Source organism: Bactrocera neohumeralis, chromosome 4, assembly GCF_024586455.1.
Source record: "Bactrocera neohumeralis isolate Rockhampton chromosome 4, APGP_CSIRO_Bneo_wtdbg2-racon-allhic-juicebox.fasta_v2, whole genome shotgun sequence".
Taxonomy (NCBI): domain Eukaryota; kingdom Metazoa; phylum Arthropoda; class Insecta; order Diptera; family Tephritidae; genus Bactrocera; species Bactrocera neohumeralis.
This window is the reverse complement of record NC_065921.1, coordinates 5,242,480-5,267,407: the sequence shown is the minus strand read 5'-3', so window position 1 is coordinate 5,267,407 and position 24,928 is coordinate 5,242,480. Positions and strand designations below refer to the sequence as shown.

Below are 24,928 nucleotides of genomic sequence, written 5' to 3'. Positions count from 1 at the left end.
AAGAAATTTCACTATTTCACTTCCTTAGTGTGTACACTCGTATGAAAATATTCAGATGGAAAATTGAAATATTAAAATTGTAATTAAACCTAATTTCCCATGACCAAAAAAAGTACTTATAAATCATTCGGTCAAAGGAACAGTTTAAGTTGATTGTCGCTAACATTCCTAATTATCGCCAAACTCCCTTAAGTCCGTCAAACATTCACTATTGAACCTCGAAGTGTTTCAAGTATTGTGAAAAATCTTTGTTAAAATTTTGATTTTAAACATTACGTGGCGAAAAACTCCATGAGAACACATCAAGCTACAAAAATGAGCGTACAAAAGAAAAGAATGACTGCGGTTTATTGTCTCGAAGGAATAGCAAACCCCGCTTATGAGCCAGAACCAGGATATGCTTGGGATGGTTGTATGGCGTCAGCCAATAGCCAGCCAGAGGGCAACAACAACAATAACATCGGAAGCGGCAGTGGCATTGGTGCCATATTAAATGGGTGCGCAACAAAATGGTAAGTAGCAACATGTTTAGCAACATTTTCTTGAAGGCCATTAAGTTGTAAATAAAAGCGCTTGGAGCTTTTGACACCAACAGTGGCATTCGAAAATTTTATTTAGTATAATTTAGGTAGTCTTTCGATATACGTATATTAGTTGGTAAGTTAAGCTTTTGGAAGTTTTTAGTTTTAGACCTTAGAATCCTTAAGTTTAAATTTAAGAGCCTTGGAGTTAGACTACTTGCAATGGTATACACATGTGTTTGAGCTTTTGGAGTGTATACCTTGGAAATACTTATTTAAATAAAGTAACAAAAGATGCTTCAGAATGTCAGGGTTTCTCCTTTTGTTTGCAGATTTTGCAGTATTATATACATATGTATGTATGCATGCAGGTCTTGGCTTTATTACTGCTGCTATTGACTCGCCAATAAAGAAGAAGAACTACTCAGTTTAAAAATACCTTACATATTTTCTTGCACAAGTCTTTTATATACGAAATACGAGCCAAAGTTTTTCTAGAGAATACGTTCTCTGGTTCTACATGCTTTTTTATGAAATAGAGAATTTCCGTTTGTACAATATTCGCTTCCGTCTTAGCATAAAACGAATTATAGTTTTTACGCTCTTAGAAAATGCGCCCTTAAAAATACCATTTATTATTTTCTTATATTTTTCACTACTCACTGCTAGATGTCGCCCTTCAATATTTTTGTAAAGAATTCTTATTTGACAATTTCTCTGGCAGCCGTCACCGTAATCGCATATTTACCATCCACTCCTCTTCTCCAGTCATTCGCATTGACAGCTCCAATATTCTGCTCGCGCTGACCGAACAGCCAATGCTCCAATGGCAATTTTGACGTCGCAGCGAACGGTTGTGTCTTGTTTCCGTCGAGTTGTAGAGGGGTTAAAGCACAGCTAAGTGGCCAATTTGTTGTACTGAGTCAGAGAACACATTTTCCAATTGAATAAAATAGCGCTTTAAGTGAATCAATTATAGAAATCTTCGAATATAAAACGGAAACAACGAATTCGTGCTCACAGCCAAGGCGGTATTATACGCTCTTAATAACCATACAAAGAATAAAAGCAAACGAAATCAAGTGAGGAAAAAAAATTCGCTGAAGAAAAATCATTAGCGAGAAGGTGAACAAGCAAATTATTGATTTTCCGTGACGAAACAGCAGAATAAAGAGAACATAAGAGCGTCAGCTGAGGTGAAAGACGACAGTGTTAAAAAAGAGAGAGAAAAAAAAACACATTACGAAAATTTGTTTTAACAAAAATATTGTAAAATAACACAAATATTGCTAATTAACAACAACAAAAGTTAAAACGGTGTTTGTTCTTGTTGTTGACTCGTAACAGCAGTGAAGTAGTTGAAAATATATGTAAAGAGGCTCCCGAACAGCCGCTGAACATAAAAAAGTAACCAGTGTGCGAGAAATTTAAGAGCTAAGCGGCGACTTTTGCAGCGGAAGTGCATTTACATTCAGGTCACGCGTTGCGCGCACACACTCACGTACGCACTCGACTGCCGTCAGAAGGGAGTTGCAACAGCAGCAAAGGCGAAATAGCAACTGATAAACCAATAACAAAAACACCAGTACAGGTGAGTTCTATTGTGTACGTGGAGGCGCTGTGCACGAGCGAGTCACTTAGTTACTTTGGTGCAACTTGGTTGCAGCCTCCTCTATGCCCGCATGCTCTGCACCGCAAAAGGACATACGTAACTGCTGAAATGACGGTTGTTGTTGTTATGCAGTTACGCTTGCTCCGCCTGCGTGGCTGTGGCTGCAGCGTTTGTGCCTCTCCTTGAATTAAAAACAAACATACATACATACATACGCACATACTGGATTATTTGTATGTACATACATAAGTGCAAATGTATGTATGTATGCGTGTGCGTATAATTTTTATATTAGCGTTTCTCTCTTTGCTTCTGTGGCATTATCAACACATAACATACCATCACCTTACATTATCATCACTTTGTTGCACATCGTCTAACACATTTACATACATAAATCAACTTTTTATTCATTCACCGCTACGATTTGCATTACTCAGCCCTTAGTAACCCTATGTAGTATGTAGGTGGTATTCTATGTCTATTCGTATCATTCATCTACACAAATCCATGTTAGCCCGACAGGCGTTTTCAACTTAGAATAGCTTGTCGCTTTTAGTTGCGCTGTCGATTCTCTTCTTCTTTTGCTGCCACAATTATTAATTTACTATGCAGTAATACATCTTAACCGTCATCATCGCATTTACCTTTAACTTTGAACCGTTTTTGCCATGCACACATACATAAATACATCTGTAGTGTTCCAACCTTAACAATGTACGTTTTTTCGTCTTAACTAATTTGTTTATCTAAGTCGTTTCTGCTTATTTTTATGTCACTCAATGCCACAATCTTACCTGACCGCATAAAATTACCTCATTTTGCACACTACACCGCATTGTTTTTGTTGTTCATATTCTTTATCCTTTTATATACATATGTATCTCTTTGAATCTAATTTTCTAAAGAGGATTCCATTGCTGTTCTCATTTATTATGAAAATCCCTCTATATGTTTGATTTTCTCTCTCCAGCGGTTTCTTTATGAAGATTTGTTTCTTTTTGTATAAAATATTTAAAATTTCGATAGAAAAGGCTCTAGCTTATTCTCGAATAAATTTATTTAATTAAATAAGTAAGTTTGAGGGATATTTTCTCCAGCTGTTGATATTAAAAATAATTTTTATACCTAGCTGAACTTCCATTAGTTTTTTGAATTTTGAGTTTCGAATATTTCAGCGTATTTGTAAGAATTTTTTAACTTAGTGTAATCGGCTCCCAAAACTTTGGTCACGTCTTTTAATGCTGTTTTCAGCACAGGTTAGGAAAATTTCTCCGAAACAGCTTAGCCGATTGTCTTGAATTTTTCACATGATCTTCTTAGATCTGTCAACAGCTTTTTCCCAAAACTCTGATTTCAGAGTCGTTGAGAAAAATGTTTCCACATCCGCTGCACAGATCTACTCAAAAATCGACTTATTTTTTTTGGAAAGCCGCCATTTTGTCGGAAATCAAATTTTTGACTAGTCCTTCGATCATACCTATACTAATAATAAGTTTTTTATTCTATGATTTGAAATAATTTCAAGCAGAAAAATCTTCCTCTCCGCCAAACACCTTTTTTTGGAGGTCTTTCTGGTAGTCAAAAAAGTCTTTTCGTATTTCTAATCAAACTTCAACGTATTTTTTATATCTATAATAATAAATAAATAAACAAGTATGTACCATTTGGTCGAACTCTTTTTACCATTTTTCCGTTAGAGACATTATTTCATCAGTGAAAACTAAATATAAATCGAAATTTCCAAAAACGGAAGCGAGCGAACTATTGTTATGCTGCACGAACTGATACAGCATCATCTCCGTAAACTTCACAAATTTCATTGTTGGCTTGTGAAGCGTTCTTCAAGTTTTTATACAAAAATTTCAAAACATAGCCAATTTCTTCATTATTTTCATTCATTTTTGAGCAGCTGTAACTTTTTTCAACTTCCCCGAATTTAATTTTATTTTTTGGTAAAGTGAAGCTTAAAATCTCACCTTTCCAACACAATGTGATTGGTAGCACTGAAGATATACGACTGCAACGACATCTATTGACAAAATACGAAAAGACTTTTTCGACTACCCAATATTATATGTATGTATATGAAACTAAAACAATGTATGTATGCCTGTATAAATACATATATATGCATATACACTCTTACACAATAGCTGTATGTTCCACTGATTGAAAACATTAATAACTTTAATTATAGCTGCAAGTGTATATCACACAAATAACAATGTAGAAAAACACTGAAAATTCTCATTCACAAACTAATTAGAGATTAGGTGTAAAAAATTAAATAAAGGCTAATAAAATTGCTGTTATGTAAACAATTAAAATTACAGTGTTACACAAATAGTTGTGACTACATGACTATAAACAAGCTTTCGGTGATTTTTAGAATCACTACAGATTAAACTATTCTCAAAAAATTGCTAGTAAATAAAAATTAATATAAGCTAAGTAACTGTTTAATCGCTTATATACATAAATGACATAAATCGAGTTCTTTTTTCGACCTCTAGCCACTGCTCAACCCACCGCCGGGGCAATATGGCTTTTACAGACTGGTGCCTGGTGCCTGATGCCCAGCGCTTGGCGGTTGGCGGTGTCTCCAGTCAGGCGGCCGCGTTTGTTTTTCGCGTGCCAGTCGCTCGCATGACGCTCGTAGCGCTGGAAGAGCAAGAAAAATAAAACTACAAAAAAAACAACAATGAGAAAAGTTTAGAGCAGGTGCTCGCCAAGGGCTAAACACGTTTTTACACAAAATAACAACAACAATACACAACCCCTACAATACGCCGTTGCGCCGATTGAACTCGTCTGACAATCGCTTTGTACTCGTTTCCAAAGCGCTGTAATGACGTAATGCGCTGACTGTTTCCACTAGCGTCGCACTTTGAAAATTCTGCTTTCTGATAGCGCTGGTGTTGGTGTTGACATTGCGGTTGGTTGGGTGTTGCTGCCGTTGGAGTTGTGGGTTAGTTGCTTTTGTCCAGTAAAAATACTATATACTCATACATATACATACATATGTATGTATATAATATATAGTTATAGTAAGTAGACTTGCTGGCACAAAATGTAGTAATCAACAATATTATCAACAATTCGGCGCGCTGTTGGGGCTCCGTAATTACTTGTCCTTTTTTATGCTCTAATTCGATTCATTACTCTCTGTGATTGGCCCTGATTGTAAATTTTGGTTTGATATGAAGAAAATCCACATAAAACTAGAAACTTGCTTGCCATTTTAGCCACGAACTTAGCAGTAAAACTTTTATATTTAATTATGTGCCTATCTACATATGTATATACATACATATATGCTATATATAGACATATGTGCACTGATTTTCCGCCTCACAGACTTTTTCCTTACTTTTTATCAAGTGAGCTGAGCAGTTCATTGGTAGCAGGCGGTTCGTCTGAAGGCGTTTCTTGGCAAAGTTCTGTGCTCGTTTTTTCACCTGTCGCCTATGTGACCTTTGTAAATCGAAATTTAGTTTAAGAGGAAATTAATTTTTGCGGTTTTTTTTTAGCATCTGCTTCTACCCACCAAGTGTTGTTGCAACGCATTTGCTTCAAACATTTTTATTTATGACTTATTGCTGTACTTTTATGATTATGTGGACATAAATTATTTGGAGGAGTGGTCGCAGACTGAATGGATCTGTTTTTTCAATTTTGGCTGTAATAGACTATTAATTAGTTACTAAAACTAAAATACAAGCACAGTTTAGGACGCAGTTTGGCTTCAATTTAAATTTCTCTTAATCTAGAATTAAATAGTTTGTCTTCTGAAGATCCGATATTATTTTTAGTTATGACGTTTCTCAGAACTTTGTGAATTCTTATGAATTTTAGGAAATTTAAAACACGCGTTGCTGTGGTATACATTTTATGCATATTATTCATATAATAAACTATTCAATACAGTGAAAATTTTATTTACGAACAAAGGCGAAACCGTTTTTGTCGGTATAAGGTATCCAAGGGATTTTACTTGAGGTTTAATTTTGAATATGTTTATACAAATAAATTTCATTGGAAAAAATAACGAATTTAAGGCTGCTTTCTCAATGTCTGGTTATCAGCCTTTCTGTTAAATTAATAGAGTTGTCCACTCAATAGTTTGTGCTCAATAAACATTAATAATGTGCATGGTTAACGGAGTTTTCCGCTTAATAGAGCGTCCATTTAATAGGATTTTCACTGTTTTTTTTTTATTTGTGATTTGTTTTTACTATCCTATCTTCTAAGTTGGTTCGAACTGGACACAGTGTGCTAAATTTTACTAAAATCGGTTCAGTAGTTTAGGAGTCCATTGCGGACAAACAACGTGGCGCGCACTTTTTATATTATATATGTATTACATAAAGATTATGTGGTGCTCCCATAACTTTACTCTTAAATCAAAGTCTGACGTACATTTTTACGCATTTTAAGACAAAGCCTTATTATCATCTTCAAAATAGTCGCCTGAGCCAATACGAAATGTTGTTGTTACAAGCCTTCAGCGATGTTTTTCGGTTTCGGCTAATTTTTTAGTGCCTTTCTATGGATTTTTGTATCGTTTTGACTTCATATTCAGAAACTCACGTCTCGTTATCAATAATGTTACGTTTAATCAATGTAAGGACCTCAAGTACGTTATCAAGCATTTCTTTTGCCACCTTTACTCGACGTTGTTTTTGGAACAAGTCTAGCATTGGCACGTTTCATACCCAAAATACTAACCAAATAAGTTGAGCCGATCCATAAGAAATGTTATGATTTACCGTTTTTTCTCCGATGCCAAGGACTTCCAAGCACTGTTTCTTTAGCTTTTTCGATGACAGCTCCTTTATTAGCAGACATGGACAGGCCACTCGCGCCACAAGTTTGCAATGACTTCACAACCTTCACGATTTTCATGTAATGCCTTGTGTCATACAAATATGTTCCTTACGATAAACTAGACTCCCAAATCACTTTCAACGATTCCGTAGCCGTGATTTCAACACGAAACTTCACGCAAACTCGTTTTCCAATTTTTCTTTCCAACTATTCGCGTCCTTAAGGGGTTACATGGGTTTATGGGTTTCAAAAATTTTACACAGGTCTTTGAGATACAATTCTCAAAGACTTGGACGAAGTAGTTTTTTTCGATTACAACTATTTGAAAAAAAAGGTTAACTGAAATTTTAATTTCTTGTTAAAAATGTCTGACAAAAAATCCAATTTTCAGTCTTTTTGCTTCGTCCAAGTTCTAAGTTAAGGTAAAAATAAAAAATATTGCACCAATCTAAGAAAAAACCATTAACAATTCGGTTTTGGCTCGTAGTCTAAAGGAACCAGTCCGGACCAAATTTTTTCAAATAGTTTAAATATTTTATTCTGAAAATCCATACACTCAAACGCGGTGTGATTTAAATCTTACATAACGATCGGTCCATTTATCATTCATGCGGTTCAGGCAAGCACACATACTTCACAATATCCGCTTAGTAGCTTAAAGAAATATAAATTGGCGCAATGAAAGAAATCATCTTGCTGCAGTGCTGCTCTGTAAGGCAGGATATGAAACCCTTCCGTCCCATTATTGCAACCTGCAGCATTCAATATGAATGACTAGCGCAGTATTTTCGCTTAAACAATGTTCATAGGACTCGAGTGCATCCGCGCAAGAGAGCAAGCAATAAGTATGCCTGTATGTATTGGCGTAAGGTAGTATCCACAGGCGTTTGCTGCATATATCCCGACAAGCGTACTCACTCAATGCTGCGTGGTAACCTTGCACCGCGCTGTGATAGACGTTTACCCACATAATCCTGGCTACACAAGAATCGCCACGTCCAATTTCCGGCAGCGCAGAGACACCAGACGTGCAGAACGCTCCTCTTGGTCAGTTATGTAGTACGTTGCAACAACACTTTACTGAACACATGCATACATACAGCTCGATATGGTGTTTTTGGGTATACCGAACACTTATTACATATCTCCGTTCGCAGGAACTTCGCTTTGTTCTACACACACACACACACATACACACAAGTAAACATTCTTGTGGCCTTTCTGCTCCCAATATGTGTGCGCTTAGTATATTTGTGCGTGTGTCTTTTGTCAGTCTGCTGGTTCAGAAGACAAGTTTTTTGCTTTTGTGGTTGGTGGATTTTATGTTGTGCTTTTTTGCACATTATCTTATGCTTGCAGCATGCTTCGGGTATAATTTCACACTTTTTCACTCGCAATCGCCAGTGCTGCATGCATAGCTTAATTGATATCCCTTCGCAATGGTGGTAACACTGACGCATCTGCATTGGTTTGATAAGACGCACTAAACCTCGTTCTTTTCGTCTCAATGCACGCACACACAGAGGCAGAGAAAGCGTGCAGTTTGATTCTTTGACAGTTTGCTTGCTATGGTTGGACCGGATAAATCTATCATTGCGGTAAATACTTTTCAAAAATGAGTTTGAGTCTTCATATGAATATAAAGGATGAATTAGAATCTGCAACCATAATTGATTCTTCGGAAAATTTAAAATTGTGCTCAAAAACTCCAAACTGATTGATGTGATAGTGCCAAGAATCGTTATTTGTAATTGTACTCTTAACTTCTTTTTGTCTATTGGCATAGACAAGTTTACTCGGTTATATCCGAGTTTACAACAGCACGTCAGTCTTTCTTCCTTTTCACTGTTTGGTGCCAATTGGAGATTCCAAGTGTAACCAGGTTCTTCTTCACCTGGCTTTTCCTACCGATTGGAAGTCTTCCTCTTGCTCTGCATCTCCTGGCGAATACTGTGTCGAATACTTTTTGAGTTGGAGTTTTTTTGTCCACTTGGACTACAAGACCTAGCTAGCGTAGCCGCTGTCTCTTAACTCGCTGAACTATGTCAATGTCCGTCGTATATCTTATACAGCTCATTGTTCCATCAAATGCGTTATTCGCCTTTGCAAATGCGCAAATGACCATAAATCTTCCGCAGGACCTTTCTCTCGAAAACTCGTAGCGCCGACTCATCAGATGTTGTCAGCGTCCATGGCTCTGCACCATACAGAAGGACGAGAATAATGAGTGACTTATAGAGTTTGGTCTTTGTTCGACGAGAGAGGACTTTACTTGTCAATTGCCTATTCAGTTCGAAGAGGTACCTGTTGGCAAGAGTTATTATGCGTTGGATTTCGAGACTGACATTGTTGTTGGTGTTAATCTGGTTCCAAGATAGACCAAATTATCTACGAATTCGAAGTTATGACTGTCAACATTGACCTGGGAGCCAAGTCGCGAGTGTGTTTGTTTGATGACAGGAGGATTTCGTCGTTCCTTACCAGATCCATTTGTTTCGCTTCCTTATCCGATCTTGAGAAAACAGAACTTTTATGGCGCGGTTGCTGAGGCCAGTGATATCAACATCATCGACTCACGCCAGCAGCTGTCCACTTCAGGCAAAACGGCATAAAGACAGCTCCTTTTCCTGCTGTCAAAAGCAGCTTTGAAATCGACGAAGCGGTGGTGCGTGTCGATTCTCTTTTCACGGGTCTTTTCCAAAGCGCTTGGTGAATATTTGGTCAGTTGTTGATTTTCTTAAAGGTCTAAAGCTACACTGTTAATAACCAATAAGTTTGTTGACGGTGGGCTTTAATCTTTCACACAATACGCCGATAGAACCTTATATGCGATGTTGAGGCGGCTTACCCACGGTAGTTGCCACGTGAATCCCTTTTTTGTTCGCCGCTTTGTTGTTCTTCAGACAAACTTCTTCATGGTCGGGCAGTGGAACTCCGATTCCATTAAGGAATCGGGTTCACCGACTCCTGGTGTTATGATTTCATTACACCTGTCAGTTCGCCATCTCCTGGCGTTATGCTTTCCTTACATCTGTCGGTCAATCTGTTCGTACTCACGCATTTCGACCTGTCTTTGTCTGCAAATGCAACGGATACTTGGTCTAAGACCGGAAGTCGTGAGTTTCTTGAGCCATATGTGAAAGAATCGTTCCTGGACACTCCCAAATAAATGGCGCTCAGAGATCTTTCCTCACTTGCGTAAACTTCTACACATGGCTCCATCCTCCAACTACTATAACTATATCTATCAAAATACCTAATTAAAGAAATTTCTTCTTCTACTTGCTTTCCAAGGTATTAAGGGTTCTACAAATTTAAATTCTCTCTACAGATCTAATGAGCTTCATATAAAGCTTTTCCAGTGAGAAAGTTCATTTAATTCTCTCAATTTTACAAAATTGTTTTTCTTAATTCGAAAATATGCCTCGGATATCGATCCCAAAACTCTCCGAGTACACTCAACTTCCGTAGTTCGTTGTAAGAATACTTCAAAAAAGTTGACGCATTTGGTATTATGATTAAATCATTCCCCTTTCCATGCATTTAACCCTTTTGGAATTGCCACTAGCTGCAATTTTCACGGATTCTTGGTTGCTAATTAGCTTTAGGGACAAAGCTCCAAATCACATTTTGGCATTTTCCACACTGTTGCTCCTTAATAGTATTTACGTGTTGGCTTTAGTGTACGTGTATTTCATATTTCACATATTTCTACGTGTATATTTATTTCTACTTTGCAAAATACTCGCACTGTATGTGCATGAACAGGAAACAGTGATTTTCCAGGCGACAACATTGACCTACTCTCACTTTCACATGCACGAAGTTCCAACTGTTTAACGATTAACTCTTACTGCTAACTTTCGGCACTGTGTGGGGCTGCTTGTGTTTTTATGTAACCTGGCATCGATTCAAAACGTCACACGTTACCTAAAGCACGCCTCTCACTTTTCCTTCTGCCGCTAGAAATTTCCGCCAACTCCCAAATACAATTTACCCATTTGGCAGCCAGTTCACAAGGACTGGCGGCTCAAAGTTCGCAGCTTCGAACTCCATTATTTATACAATTGCCACTGTGTTGGTGTGGTGTGATAAGTTGTTGTTGCTGGTTAGTTACTGTTTGCATTTTCTTCGTTCGTTTGCCTCCACCGACGCGTCTACATGCTAGCCAGGCAACAAAGGGCCGCACCTCTGTCTCGTTTTCCGACGCGTCTCCTGCCAGTTTTTCGTTCCGAACCACGAATAGTTTTTGCACTCGGCTGCTTATTCCTCGTAAGTCCTTATATTATAAGTGTGTTATTCGTCAGCAAGGTCGTTTCCTCAAACCAATGTGGTAGCTACGAAGGGGGTAACGCTTTCTTCTATGAGTGCAAATTATCCAAATTACGTAGATGAAGTGGCAGGTGAAGCGCGACCTCATAACTAAAATTTTGGCATTTAATGCTTCGCGTATTTCGCTGGCGTCGCCAAATGTTTGCACACCAACTACACATACTTACATGTGGGAGTAGAGTACGTCCTGCACCCACAGAACGCTCCGACTATTACGTGAACCGAAGTCACATGTGTCAGCGGTTGAAGTTATTAGTAGGCGAACATATACGTTGGCGTGACGTTGTAGGCATTTGTGGCTTCGTATGTTTCCTGCGGCATATTACCTTGACTGCTTGGCGCCTCTTGTGGGGCTTGATTTTCTAATTTTTGAATACATTTGTCATTTGTTGGTTATGTGGGTGAGCTGAGCATTTGTTATGGACTCGTACGAGTGTGTTACCCATGGTTACACATTTGCACTCCGCTCAAGCGGCGGTCCCTGTGGGTGTGCGTGCAGTTTGCATGTGACTTGTGGTTCAATAGAACATTTGCTGTGGGAGGGTGTATGTGTGGGGCAAAGTCGGCACACGCGGTAACAATTCCAAATATAAATGTCAGAGCACACATACATTAATAATTTTTACGAGGGATTTATTGAATTTTATGTATTTTTATCGTAATAAACTTTTCATGGCGGTGGTTTTTTCCATAAAAGTGTTATTAGATCAAAGGAAACAGAAATAATATTGATTTTTAAGCACAGTATTTGCGCTTATGGAACATTTGCTCCGTTATGTGTCATTCTTAGGTATCAGTACTTCAATTATTTAAGGGGTTACATGGGTTTTCTCGTGAAAAAACAGTCCTTTTTCAACAATACTTTTCTCATATAAAAAATTAAATATTTTATTAGATTTTTTTTTGTTACAAACAGTGCATTTAGAAATAAATTCTGAAATTTTTGGGAAAAAATATTTTATACTCGCCCAATAGTGACGCTATTTCCGGTGACTCCTCGGAAAATAGATGCGTCCGCGTTGGCAGGATAATTCCTTACAGGATCATCTAAAGTGAAGAAAAGTGTTTTAGCTAAAACCTTAAGCTAGAACTTGGACGAAGGAAAAAAAACAGAAATTTGGCTTTTTGGCAGACATTTTTATAAAAAAATTAAAATTTTAGTAAAAATTTCACGACATATTTTTTTCAAATAGTTGTAATCGAAAAAAAAATTCTGTGTCCAAGTCTTTAAGAATTGTATCTCAAAGACCAGTGTAAATTTCATGGAGATCAGTTGAGTAGATCTCTTGAGAAATCTTGCCAACTGAATTAAAACCACAGTTTCGTGAAAAACGCGTTCAGAGACGGCGCATTTACCTTAGCTAGCCACGAGCGCATAAGTTCTCAAGGCCGAATATCCGAAACTAATTCTCGGATCAACTGGAAAACAATAGGACAATACTGTAAAGTGTAGTAGACTTTAATAAAACAATAAAAATAACCGATTTTTTGAAACCCGTAAACTCATGTAATCTCTTAGGAAAACTTCTTTGTGCTCAAATCATGCTCATCCATAATTTTAAAATTTCTCGACCCTACAAGCGTAGAGGTTTACTTTACTATTGAATTTATTCAAATTTTGGCACGAGAGCCTTCTTTTTTTAAAGTTTCTTCTTTCAATCTAATTTTAATCAGTGTTTGGATAAAGATAACAAATCGTTTGTGTGGACCAGTTACGAATTATTAACGCTCGGAAACTTTATTGAAGATATTTAGAAAATGCTTTGGGAGAGAAGTTTTTGAATTAAAAAAATTTCGAGATCGAGACTACTTTCTGACAATATCATTTGGCAGTAGTCTTTAAGCCTGGCACTCTGGTATAATAAAAATTTGTTTATTGTGTGCTGTGGTTCAAATTTGCTACCATATAAACATAACTGTCCGAAGTTTACATCACAGTTATTCCCTCGAGTATGTTTCAAAGCCTACTTACAGGCGCATAAGCTACAGAAGCTGGGTATTGGCTGCAAATAGAAGCCTATTTGAACTTTGCAACGCCTCAGAAATGCAATAAAAATATTTAGTTTGCATAATTTTTATTGCGTGAAACCGTTTTGCCCAGCACACGCAGCACACAAAGGCGAAAGTACCAACGTAAGTGCTGAAAAGTTTCAAGTGCTTCAGAAATGAAATTATTTTCCCAAGTCAAACAAGAAAGTGTAACAATTCACAAGTGTGTAGAGCAAAAAATAAAAGTGTGCATTTTATTGTGAACTACAGAGCGCATTAAAAGGATCATAAAAACGCAAACAATCAAGCGCCCAAAAGTAGGACGCTGCGCCGCTGACCTGCACTAACCCAATTGTATGGCCGAGCTGGATAAGCGCTGCTGCACGCCATAACATAGTGTATTTCCATAGTTTTGCACTGACGAACTGCCGTTACACGAATAAAATGTTGTAGTTCCTATTGATTTTTAGTTTTGCGCTTTTCAAAATAATGGCTCTTGTGCATAATGCATGACTATCTGCTCCATTTTAGTGGGTTGGCGCATGATTTACGTGGTGTGTGTGTGTGGTGGCATGTTCGTTCGGGCACGAGGGTGTATGGTGTGCTGAGTGAGTTTCTAGTTGGTTGAAGTTTTGCCTTGCTGGGGTTTTTAGTTGTTGCCATGCTCGCTTTTCCTGTTTTGTGCTGTCCGTTTCCGAATATTACACGAAGTTGCAGCCTGCGCGAAGCAATTGTTGTATTTGTTTTATTTTACTGTAATCTAGGTGCTAATTAAGAGAAAATATAGTATTTCACCTGTGCGGCTGTGCGGGCTCGGTGGTTATGTAAATTCATATAGGCGTTCGCCAAGTGATTTGCCATGGCACTTCAAACTTCCAAAGGCCACTAGAGCTTTTTCAACAATTTTGCTTTTCCAGCGCCAATTTGGCAGGAAGAAATTAAAGCCTCTTGTGGCATAATATCTATAAATTTTCTTTTATTTTTATGCGGTGTGGGACTAATTTTACAAATTTAGAGCTTGCGGCCTATAAAATTTGAGGAATTAAGTAAAACTCCTAAATATTTCATGTAATTCGCTTCCAGCGCTCGGAACACTAATAAACTGGGAAATTCCACACAGCTATTACAAACACTGATCGTATGGGATTTGAGTCATTCTAAAACTAATGCTGCTGCTTGCTCTCTTTACTATTTTTATCAGAACAAGAAAAAACCACAACTTCAACAACATCGCAGTTTTATAGTATTTTAAAGTAATATATAATTAAACGGTAATCCATTTAGAGATTCTCTACTTTTTTAAAGAAAAAACACGGAAATTCATTCGAAGGAGCATTCTTTGGCATTTATTTTTTGAAGATTATCTCTTTCAAATGTTGGCCGCGGCTACGTCTCATCCTTTGAGTCCAATTTTTGATGAGTCGTTCGGGAATTTCGACTGGTAACTGGCGAATGACACACGTGATATTTTGCCGAGGCCTGAATTGGAGCAGCATTGTCCGCTTAGACTTTAGACTTTACATATCCCCACAGGAAAAAGTCTAACGTTCTTGGTGGCCAATCGACCAGCCCAAAACGTGAAATTATCTGCTCACCGAAGTGTTCTCTCAATAAATCTATTGATTGATGTGATATGTGAGAAGTGGCTTCGTTTTCTTGAAACCAAATATTGCCGAGATCACGAGCTTCAATTTCAGGCATCAAGTAATCAGTTATCATGGCGCGATAACGGTCGCCGTTCACAGTTACGTGGAAATGATTTCACCGGTCCACAAACCAGACCAAACCGTAGGTTTTTCTGGAAGAAATAGCAGCTCTTGAATCTCCTCAGGTTGCTTTTTGTTATAAATATAGCAATTTTGCTGGTTTAGATCGCTTGGGAAGGTCAAGTGGTATTTTGTACGCTTTCAATTTAAGATCTCGAGGCCAAGTCGTTCCATACGACAGTCCGAGTTGCTGCGAACGGCGCCGAATCGACTCTTGACAGCCTTCGAGTACACTCTCAGCTACGCTATATTTTCTTCACTGGGTGCTGGCCATGGTCTCTTCGGTCGAATATTATCCAATAATGAATGCTGGGTCTGGAGATGGGGGTGATTGTGTTCTGAATAGTATGCATAGTAAGCCGATTATGTTGATCATAAAATGAGCGAAGCGTGATCTGTCAAAAAAGGCTATTAAAAAAGTAACTCTACTTGGATCACCCGTTAAAACGGAAAACGCGAACTAGTCCCTCATGTTGACCTGACATTTTGCACACGTCTCTTTCTCTCCAAAAAGATGCTCATTTGTCGGAACCTCCGATATCAGACAAATATCGTATATAGCTGCCATGCAAACTGCAGCCGATCGAACTCAAGTCCCTGTATGGAAAACTTTTTTATTTGACGAAAATTTAGCACAGATTATTATCTAAAGCATGGCTTCAATCTCCGCAGAAATTGTTTGGATCGGACGGATTGATTTTCCATGTTCAGGGTGTAAAAATGAAAAGATTTTGGTATAGCTCATTATTCTATGATTATTTATATTTAAGAAACTGCATTTTGAAAATATTGATTACCTCTTAATCTTTTATAGGTTATATGTTGAACTATTACTATGCAAATATTGTATTAGAAAGAAATTTCGAGGTGCGTTCACGGATCAAAATTGGTTGTACTGAAAATTGATCTACTCATGCCTCAAGTTGCCCAAGTCTAATATTTATATTTTACCAGCAAATATTATGCGAGGCTAACTTCCACTTGGGAAGCTAATGCCGTGCTTATATACATACTTACGTACTCCAAATATATCTTTGCGATTAGAAACAAGTCCATTTGTGAGTGTGTGTGTGATTTCGCACCACTTGAAAACTTTTTGTGCACTCATCAGTAAAAACGTTAAAAATACTGCGTAGTTGCCAGCCTAATTGTTTGCTTACCAGGTAAACATCTACCTAAGCATTGCCAAGCTCTCATTTTACGGTACAATTAGAACATCCCAAGTGACGAAACATTATGAAAAATTTTGTTTTTACTTTTCATTAATGTCCTACTTGAGGTCCAAAGGGTAGATACATAAATATGTACTACGCCTGATGATGTTGACTCTGCGTGGTGATGAGTCTCAGGAGCCTTAAATATACGCTTTCTTGAACTCACGCAAGCTATTTGTGCCGTTAACTTTTTGCTATATTTGAAGATGGACTGCCATAAGTGCACAGCCGTAAGAGATCTCATCTTAAGCACTTTGATACTGCTTTGATACTTAGGTGGAAGATTTTGCTCTGCGCACATTTCGCATTTCTCTGGCTTACATCTTGTAATTCCTTTTTATTTGCATTTGTATCCGTTACGTGCTAAGTATAATTTTGTGATTTAATTAAGGTAATTCTTAAGTATGTACTTATGTAAGTATATACAAATATTTTCCATTCCACCTTTCGCGCTCTTGTTACTCTCTACGTTGAGTATTTATCTGTCATTACTGTTATTTGCAGCTCGACAAATCGTGTTTGAGATTCTTAGCTCCCATTTTAATGAACCCATTAAGCTTAGTTTGTACTAATTGCTACTCTAGCATTAGTTATTGATTTTAGTAAATAAATAAATAATGAGTCATAGAAGTCAGACGCTGTTAACATACAAGTATTGTGGGGGCAGCGGCGAACTCGTTATAGATAATCGACTTGAATCGAAATTCGCTAATTCGCTGACTTGCTGACGTCGTAATAGCGAATATTTATAAAAGCTTCGAGTTTTTTCTTCAGGTTTAAGAGACACATGTTGATTTATATTTTTATATTTACATATGTATGTACATATAAATTATGTTATCTCTGATTAATACCAGGAATTTGCTCAAGTACTTAGCAAAATAAGCAATAGAAATTACTTAGGCGATTAAATTGTTGATATTGGGTAGTCGAAAAATCTTTTGTATTTAAAATGAACTTTAATTAAACAAAAATGTAGCATTTTGGTGAATCACTTTGCCATTTTTCCGCTACAGACTTTATTCCATCAGTGTAAAACTTTTCCGGTTTCTCGTCGAAAAACTGCGACATTTAATTTCTCTTGAGGCCAACTTTATTTTATTAAGGGAGTTCTGCATTGATCGAAACAAATGTTAGTCCGATGGTGCAAGGTCAGGGCTATATGGTGGATGCATCAAAGCTTCCCAGCCAAGCTTTCCCAGTTTTTGCCGAGTCATCAAAGATGTGTGTGGTCTAGCGTTGTCCTAGATAGAAGACAAAGCCCTTTCTGTTGATCAGTTCTGGCCGTATTTTTCGATTGCTTGCGTCAATCTCATCAGTTTTTGACAGTAAGATATGGAATCAATCGTTCGACTAGGCTGGAGTAGCTCATAGGGGATGATTCCTTTCCAATCCCACCAAACACTCAGCATAACCTTTCGAGGCGTCAATCCTGGCTTTACGACCGTATGGTGAGCTTCACCACGCTTGGACCACGATCTTTTTCACACATTATTGTCGTATTTGATCCACTTTTCGTCTCCTGTTACCATCCGCTTCAGAAATGGTTCGATTTCATTTCGTTTCAGCAAAGAATCGACGGTGTTAATTCGGGCCTTTAAATTTTTCAGCCAGCCTTTTTTAAATGTACCAAAACCGTTTAGTGATGAATGTGAGTTTCCTTAGCGATGTCATGGCTGCTTTTGTGACTGTCCTGGTCAATCTTTTCAATAATTTCATCGACTTTTTAACGATAGGTGTTGCACCTTTAACATTGAAATTTCCAGAATGTAAGCGAGCGAAGCATTGTTGTGCTCCACGAACTGTTACAGTATCGTCTCCGTAGACTTCACAAATTTCACTGGTGGCTTGCGTGGCACTTTTCCCTTTTTTACACAAAAATTTCAAAAAATATAGCGAATTTTTTCAATATTTTCACTCATTTTTGAACAGCTGTAACTTTTTTCAACTTCCCCGAATTTAATTTTTTTGGTTAAATCAAGCTTCAAATCTCACCTTTCCAACGCAAAGGAGATATACTTGTATGATTGCAATGTCATCTATTGACCAAAATACGAAAATACTTTTTCGACTACCCAATATTTGTGAAAATTTCTAACAAGAGAATTTTTGAGAAGTTTTTGAAAAATTGCTTGTCCATTAAATCAGTTCGATTGAGTAGACAGTTTATAGCGACTCCTAATGACTTTTCTGAAAAGTTTCGTTTTCGACAGACGATGAACAGCTGTTCTGATTTGTTTACACGAAAAGTATACGTAAATATGAATTGCGTTGTTGTCTACTTGTTTATCTATGATTACAGCCATGTGAGTAAATATGTACATACATATGTTGGTATGTGCGAAACAAATGAAAATGTGAGCGCCTATTGTCTGTGAGGCAATTGAAGCTTCTGACTTAGATCACGTTGTCTACATTAACGTGAGCTGTAATCGTTGTTGTTGTTGTTGCAGTTAGCTTGACATGCCGCACCGTGACAGATACATTTCAATGATTTCTAATCCCTCACATTTCTACTTTTATTTACACATCGCTTACGACGGATCGCTCTAATTTCCCGAATACTTCTAAATGTATTTCCATTATATTTATTTACTTATATTTGATTGTAATATGAAATGTGTCACTTTATCAAATTATTTGCACGAATTTACGCGTATGTGCGACGATAAGATAAAGCTGTTGCTTTGTTGTGAGTTTATTTAATTTAAAACTCTCTGCCGGCGCCGCTTTTGTCAACAGAAGATATCAAAGCAGAGTTCAAAAAGTTTCTATATCAAAGCGAGCAACAACAAAAGTAAACGAAAACACATTTAATTTAACAACAACACACAACAAATTCGATGCGCTTTGTTATTGAAAATGTCTGTTTTAGATTTGTGATGTCGAAATAAACCACTTGCCGGAGGGATTTTGCACTTCAAATTATTTAGCAATATCCAGAATTTGATTGTTCAATTGGAAAAAATATATATTTGTTTAGATTAGTGATAAATTGTTTCGTAATATTTTCAAAATTTGTACATATATGTATGTATGTCTCGATGTACATATGTACATAGATATGTATGAAGTATATATGAGTGTAATCTTTTAAAAAAACATATGTATATACATACATATGTCAAGAATCCGTAAAAACTGGTTTTTGTGTTTGCTTGATACATAAATGCGTCATTTTTCGAAGCAATTTAATTTGTGGTAAAAAAATGGTTCTGAGTATACCCAGAAAACCACATTGTGCTGTAATTTTTTGAGATATTTTTAGATTTACTATTTGCTATTTTAACACTTTATATTGTTTGTTTCTAATATTACTAGTTACTTGTATAGGGTGATCCGCGGCTACGTCTCAGATGGTCCATCCGAGTATTTCGATTTGTTTTTGACGAGTGGCACGCGTGATGTTTTGCTTCAATGTCTGAATCGAAGTCGGATTGTCCGTATAGTTTTTAGATAAACACAGGGAAAAGTCTAACGGTGTGATAGCATCGTTTTGTTGAAACCAAATGTCGCCGAGATCACGAACTTCTATTTCAGGCATCAAATAGTCGATTATTATGTCGCGATAACGGTCCCCATTGACGATTACGTTTTCACTGGCATAATTTTTAAAGAAATATGGACCGATCATTCCACCGCCCTACAAACCAGACCCAACCGTTGTTTTTTTGTGGATGAAATGGTAGTTTTTGAGTCTCTTCAGTTTGCTCTTCGTCTCAAATACGGAAATTTTGCTTGTCTACATAGCCAGAAATGGCCCTCATCGCTGAACACAATTTGTTCTTCTTGGAACTTTAGAGAGATGTCGCTTGGGAAGGTCATGCGGCTTCAGCTTTTGCACAACCTGTATTTTGTACGCTTTCAATTTTAGATCTCGACGTAAAATGCGCCAAGTCTTGCCATATGTCAGTCCGAGTAGCAGCGAATGACGCCGAATCGGCTGCTATATTTTCTTCACTGCGTACTGGACGTGGTCTATTCGGTCGAATTTTATCCAATAATGAATGGGCGGTCTCATGATGGGTGATGGTGTTGCGAATAGTGTGCTCATTAGGTCGATTATGTTGATCACGAATTGAGCAAAGCGCGTGAAACTCTACTACTTATAGCTCATTTTAAGTTTGAAAATAAATGGCGAATGGTTGTTTGAGTTTTTTGAAAAAGTACCAACAACAACCTAACAGAACCTCAAAACCAGCTTGGAATGCTCCGTTGTGGTTCTGGAAAATTCGTATATAAGACAAAACACTCTGATCCTATTACAAATTTGGAGACGCGGTTAAGTCAATTTCGGCTATGTTCGCGCAAGGTGGCTGCAGAGATGTTTGAATTTCAGTCGTGCAAAGGCTGGACAATGGAGGATAAGCACCTGCATATTTCCCTCTCACCTTCTTCCTGATAATTTGCGTCCAACAAGACTTACCGCATGAATGCCTACTGGACAATGTCTAGTAAAAAATCCGACGATTGTGGCAAAATGAACCTTTCTGAGTGCGGCTAGCTCGGAAAATTTTCTTTAAGCGCACAGTTAGCGAGCTCTGCTATCGGAGTGAATGCTCGTTTCCCTAAAAGAGGATGCAATTTCGGCTTAATAGCAGCCACTTCTGTTTGAAAAACACTACTGTGGTTCAGTAGCCTCCTGCTTTGCAGAAAATTCCTCCACCAACCTTCCCTTCTACCTTCTTAGTGTTTAACTAAGAAATTCTCAGAAATTGCATTAGATTTAAGAAGCTTAAAACAACTACTTCCCCCCTTACATTGTGAATAATTTTAATTATTTTAATGTTCTTTTATCAATCATAAACGTTGGCGGTTGCCAAGCAAACGATTAGTTTACTCTTTACCCAGGTCGGTTATCTTTGATCTGTCTAACATTTAATGTTGCTACAAAAACTATGGCACACAGCAAATTTATATCGAGAAGGTCATAAGCAAGTGCTGCAAGCATCGAGAGTTATTTATTGTTCAGAAAATTAATAATGGTTTCCAGGAGACAAATTTCAAGGGAATTAAAAAGGAGCAATCTTATGCTGTGTGCATGCAGGTGTGGCCTTCTTTGCTCCTTTGGTAGTGGTGGTGAGGGTGAATTATTATGATTAAAGCGAAGTGTATGGACCGCAAATGGAAAGTTTGCTAGAAAAATGAACTAAGAATTAATAAGTTATCAGAAAAAAGAGGTAAATACATACATATGTACTTATTATATGCATTTGAAGTTGATTTGAAATACAGCACATTTAATGAAGACTTTGCGATAATAAAGTATTATCCTAGATATATTACGTAAAACTGTCTTAAGCAGCTAAAGTTGAAATAGGAATTAATAATGAAATTTTGTAAAGATTGATTTTGGAAAGAATTTTAGGCGATGTTTTTTATGTTTTGAAAGTTCGTTAGAATGTGACATGGTCCGGCAAAAGATTCAGAAATGTTTTCTTTGGGTTAATATTACGTTAAAAGACAAAGTTTTACCATGATCCGACCGACAATTAATCACAAAATTTTAAGTTAAGCTGTTTAGCACCATCTGCATGTAAGTAGAAAAATTGATCACCGCTGATTTAGACACAACAAAGAGAAAACGAATATAAACAAAAAATTTTTCCATTAAATTGAGCATATTTGAAGCAGGACCACTTTTGTAACCAAGTACGACATTTCAATGTTTCTTTTTAATAAACAGTTTTACAAATCTTCAACGGCAGTGAGGACGTTATAGATTAGATCTTCCTTTCACGGGTCTTTTCCACGATTTTGCCCATGGTGAAAATGCGGTGGATAGTAGATTTTTCAGGACTTACGAACTTTTCATCTAGTACTACAGAAAACCATATTTTGGGCCCCTGAGAAGTCGATCATGCTCAATCAATTTGGAGAGGTTTCGCCATGTAGGCTAAATTTTCCGACTGTTGTACCAAAGATGGCTTCTTTTTGTTCAACCTGACGTGAAAATCGCCAAGCATAATTTTTACCTCGTAGCGGGGACAGTTGTCATAAGCGCGCTCCAGCCGTTCATAACAGGTATCTTTCATCATAACGTCCTTCTCTTCCGTCGGGGCGTGGGCGCAAATCAGTGTTATGTTGAAAAATTTTGCTTTGATGAGGATTGTGGCTTATCCACTGGAATGAATGCCAGTACTTGACGACGGAGACTTTCTACCACCACGAGTCCCACACTGAATTTGCGCTCCTTTATGTGACCGCTGTAGCAAATGTCACAAGGACCTACTCGTCTCCGTCCTTGTTCCGTCCATCGCATTTTTTGGACGACATAACTTTTACGAGGACATCAACCAGTTGAGCATTGGCACTTTCTCAATTTAGAGACTGGACATTCCAGGTGCATGCCCTTAACTCATAGTCTTTATTACTTTTGTTGAGGTCGTTACCAAAAGTGGGGTCTTTCATCCGAGGCTATTGTTTGCTTTTCATTGGAAGTGGTTCCTATGTGGTGGGTCCAAAACCCACCAAAATTTTTAGTCAAATTTAACTCGTTAATTCATTTAGATTTTATCCACGGCGAAGGGTGGCATCACTTCAGAAGTGGATAGTGTTTTTTAGCGCAATCAGAGTTTATATATAACTCAAAATATATTAAATTTTTTTTTTAAATATATTATGTATAGTATTATTAAAATATGTGTAAATATACCCTTAGAATTTTTAAGCAAACAGTAGGTTTTTTTCAGTTCACAAAAATCGGACGCTTTTTAGTCCGCTCGGAGTAGAGAGTGGGGAGACAACGGCACTGGCAGCAGGCAGCAGGAATACGCCACGCCAAGCTACTACTAGGAGGTTCGAATAATTATAGATATATGGATCAACTTGAGAAACCTTTCGACCATATGTGATATACAGGGGAAAGGGCACAAAAGACCGATCAAAAGCTCAATTATTTTCTATCTTCTATCTATCAACATTTTATTTTATAATATGCAACTTGATTTTTCATTTACGTTCGCCCCGAGGCACCTGTCATCATTTCATATGTGATTCACAATCCCAAAAGATCTTAGTATTTTTCTATTCATTTATTTCATATTACGTTCGCCATTTACATGTAGTTCTTTCAATTTTATCAAACTTTTCATCGTTCACATTTTAATGCATTTAGCAAGTACTCATTCATTTATTTGCTCACCATTCACCAATTCGGCATACTTCGCTTCCGTCCCTGTATTGCAATTGGAATTAACTTTAGTAAACCCGTATTTACATATAAGTAGTTTCTTACATATATATCGTAAAGTGGCATTATATTTCACAAGTTGTCTGTATGTCTTAGCAGCACTTACACATGCACACAAATTAACGCACATTCACAATTCGCTGTTGCCGGTACTCATGCACCTAAGATTCTGCTTGTTTTGCAAATTTTTATTTTCTTTATTTATTGTACTTCCACACACACGAAGGAAAATGCGCCTGTTTTCGTTTGTGCCTTTAATTATTATGTAAGCAGTATACTTTGGTTTTACACTTGATTTCGATTAATTTTGATTATGTTTTATAATAATTTTCCTTTTTTACTTTCCGTTTATTTTTCGATTTGTTTGGTACGAACTCGAATGTCTGTCGTACTGAAAACTGTCATTTGCGCTCGCTGACGTTCCAAAACAAACCAAATAACCAAAACTGCACTCACAACACGCGCTATGCAACAAACGCAATACCGCCTAACAACCCAATTTAAAATACATCAATAACCGTTATATACACACTTACATATTTACCTATATGTATGTATGTGTATACTTAAACGAACTGTAAAACTATATGTATAAATAAATGAAAAAAATAAAATGCATTTCTTAAAAAATTATATAAAATGATAAAAATGCACCACTGCCTGCCTATTGGATTGTCTGCCTGTTTGCCTGATTGCCGTATAACTGCATTTTGTAAAATAAAATATTTAAACATGTAATAAAAGTAAAAGAAAGAAAACAAGCAAGCTCAAGCCCAAACGCCGACACAACGCCAGGAGTGACACATCAGCACAGTTTGGCCTCAGCCACAGACACACACACACGCATACACAAACATATCGACTACCACAAGTGCCACTCATTATACAGCCACCAAGCACCTGTGCAACAAGCAATACAAGAACAATAAAAGCTACAACAAATCACCACACGAATTCTAAAGCCAATTGAAAAAGAAGAAAGGGAAAGTAGCAGCAGTTGCAGGAAACAAAATTCGTTTGTTGGTGTTGAAGTGTTGAGTTGCTTTGAAGATGCCGCAGTCCGAAGGCGGCTACACGGCGCTCGATAGCGCCGGCACCAATGGTCCCGATGGCAGTGGTGGCGCCATCTATCAGTCCACCACAGAGCCGACCGGTCCACACTCGGTTTTCGAATCGATGAAACGCGCTATTGGTCAGGTGGTCGGCACAACAAATGGTAGTTCCCAGGATACCGACGATTTGCTAACGACGACCAATGGCCGTCAGGCCACCATTGTTGGATCAAGGTAAGCGAAACAATGTCTGAACCGTTTTATTAACTAGCAAATTACCGTTGATATAAAGGAATGCAGTTAATTTGTTGCTTGTTTTTGTTGCTTTTGTTCGTTTGCTTTACTAAAATTGTATATTGTAAAAATGTAATAAAAAATTCCTCTAAACTTAATTTCACTTACTAATAACGCACGCATTTA

The 24,928-nt window shown here is 37.4% G+C and overlaps 1 protein-coding gene across 7 annotated transcripts in view; it reads left to right on the top strand.

The window, feature by feature from the left end:
- The first annotated feature begins 1,332 nt into the window (after positions 1-1,332).
- Positions 1,333-24,928, top strand: part of LOC126757656 (protein NDRG3) — a 65,039-nt gene continuing 41,443 nt past the window's right edge. For 2 of the 7 annotated variants that reach the window (XM_050471736.1, XM_050471733.1), the window contains exons 1-2: positions 1,334-2,112; positions 24,201-24,742. In XM_050471736.1, the coding sequence (XP_050327693.1) occupies positions 24,507-24,742 (236 nt within the window). In that variant the 5' untranslated portion in view covers positions 1,334-2,112; positions 24,201-24,506. Of the gene's footprint in view, positions 2,113-24,200; positions 24,743-24,928 lie in introns of all 7 variants that reach the window. The other 5 variants (XM_050471741.1, XM_050471740.1, XM_050471739.1 and 2 more) reach the window with 3 other exon arrangements.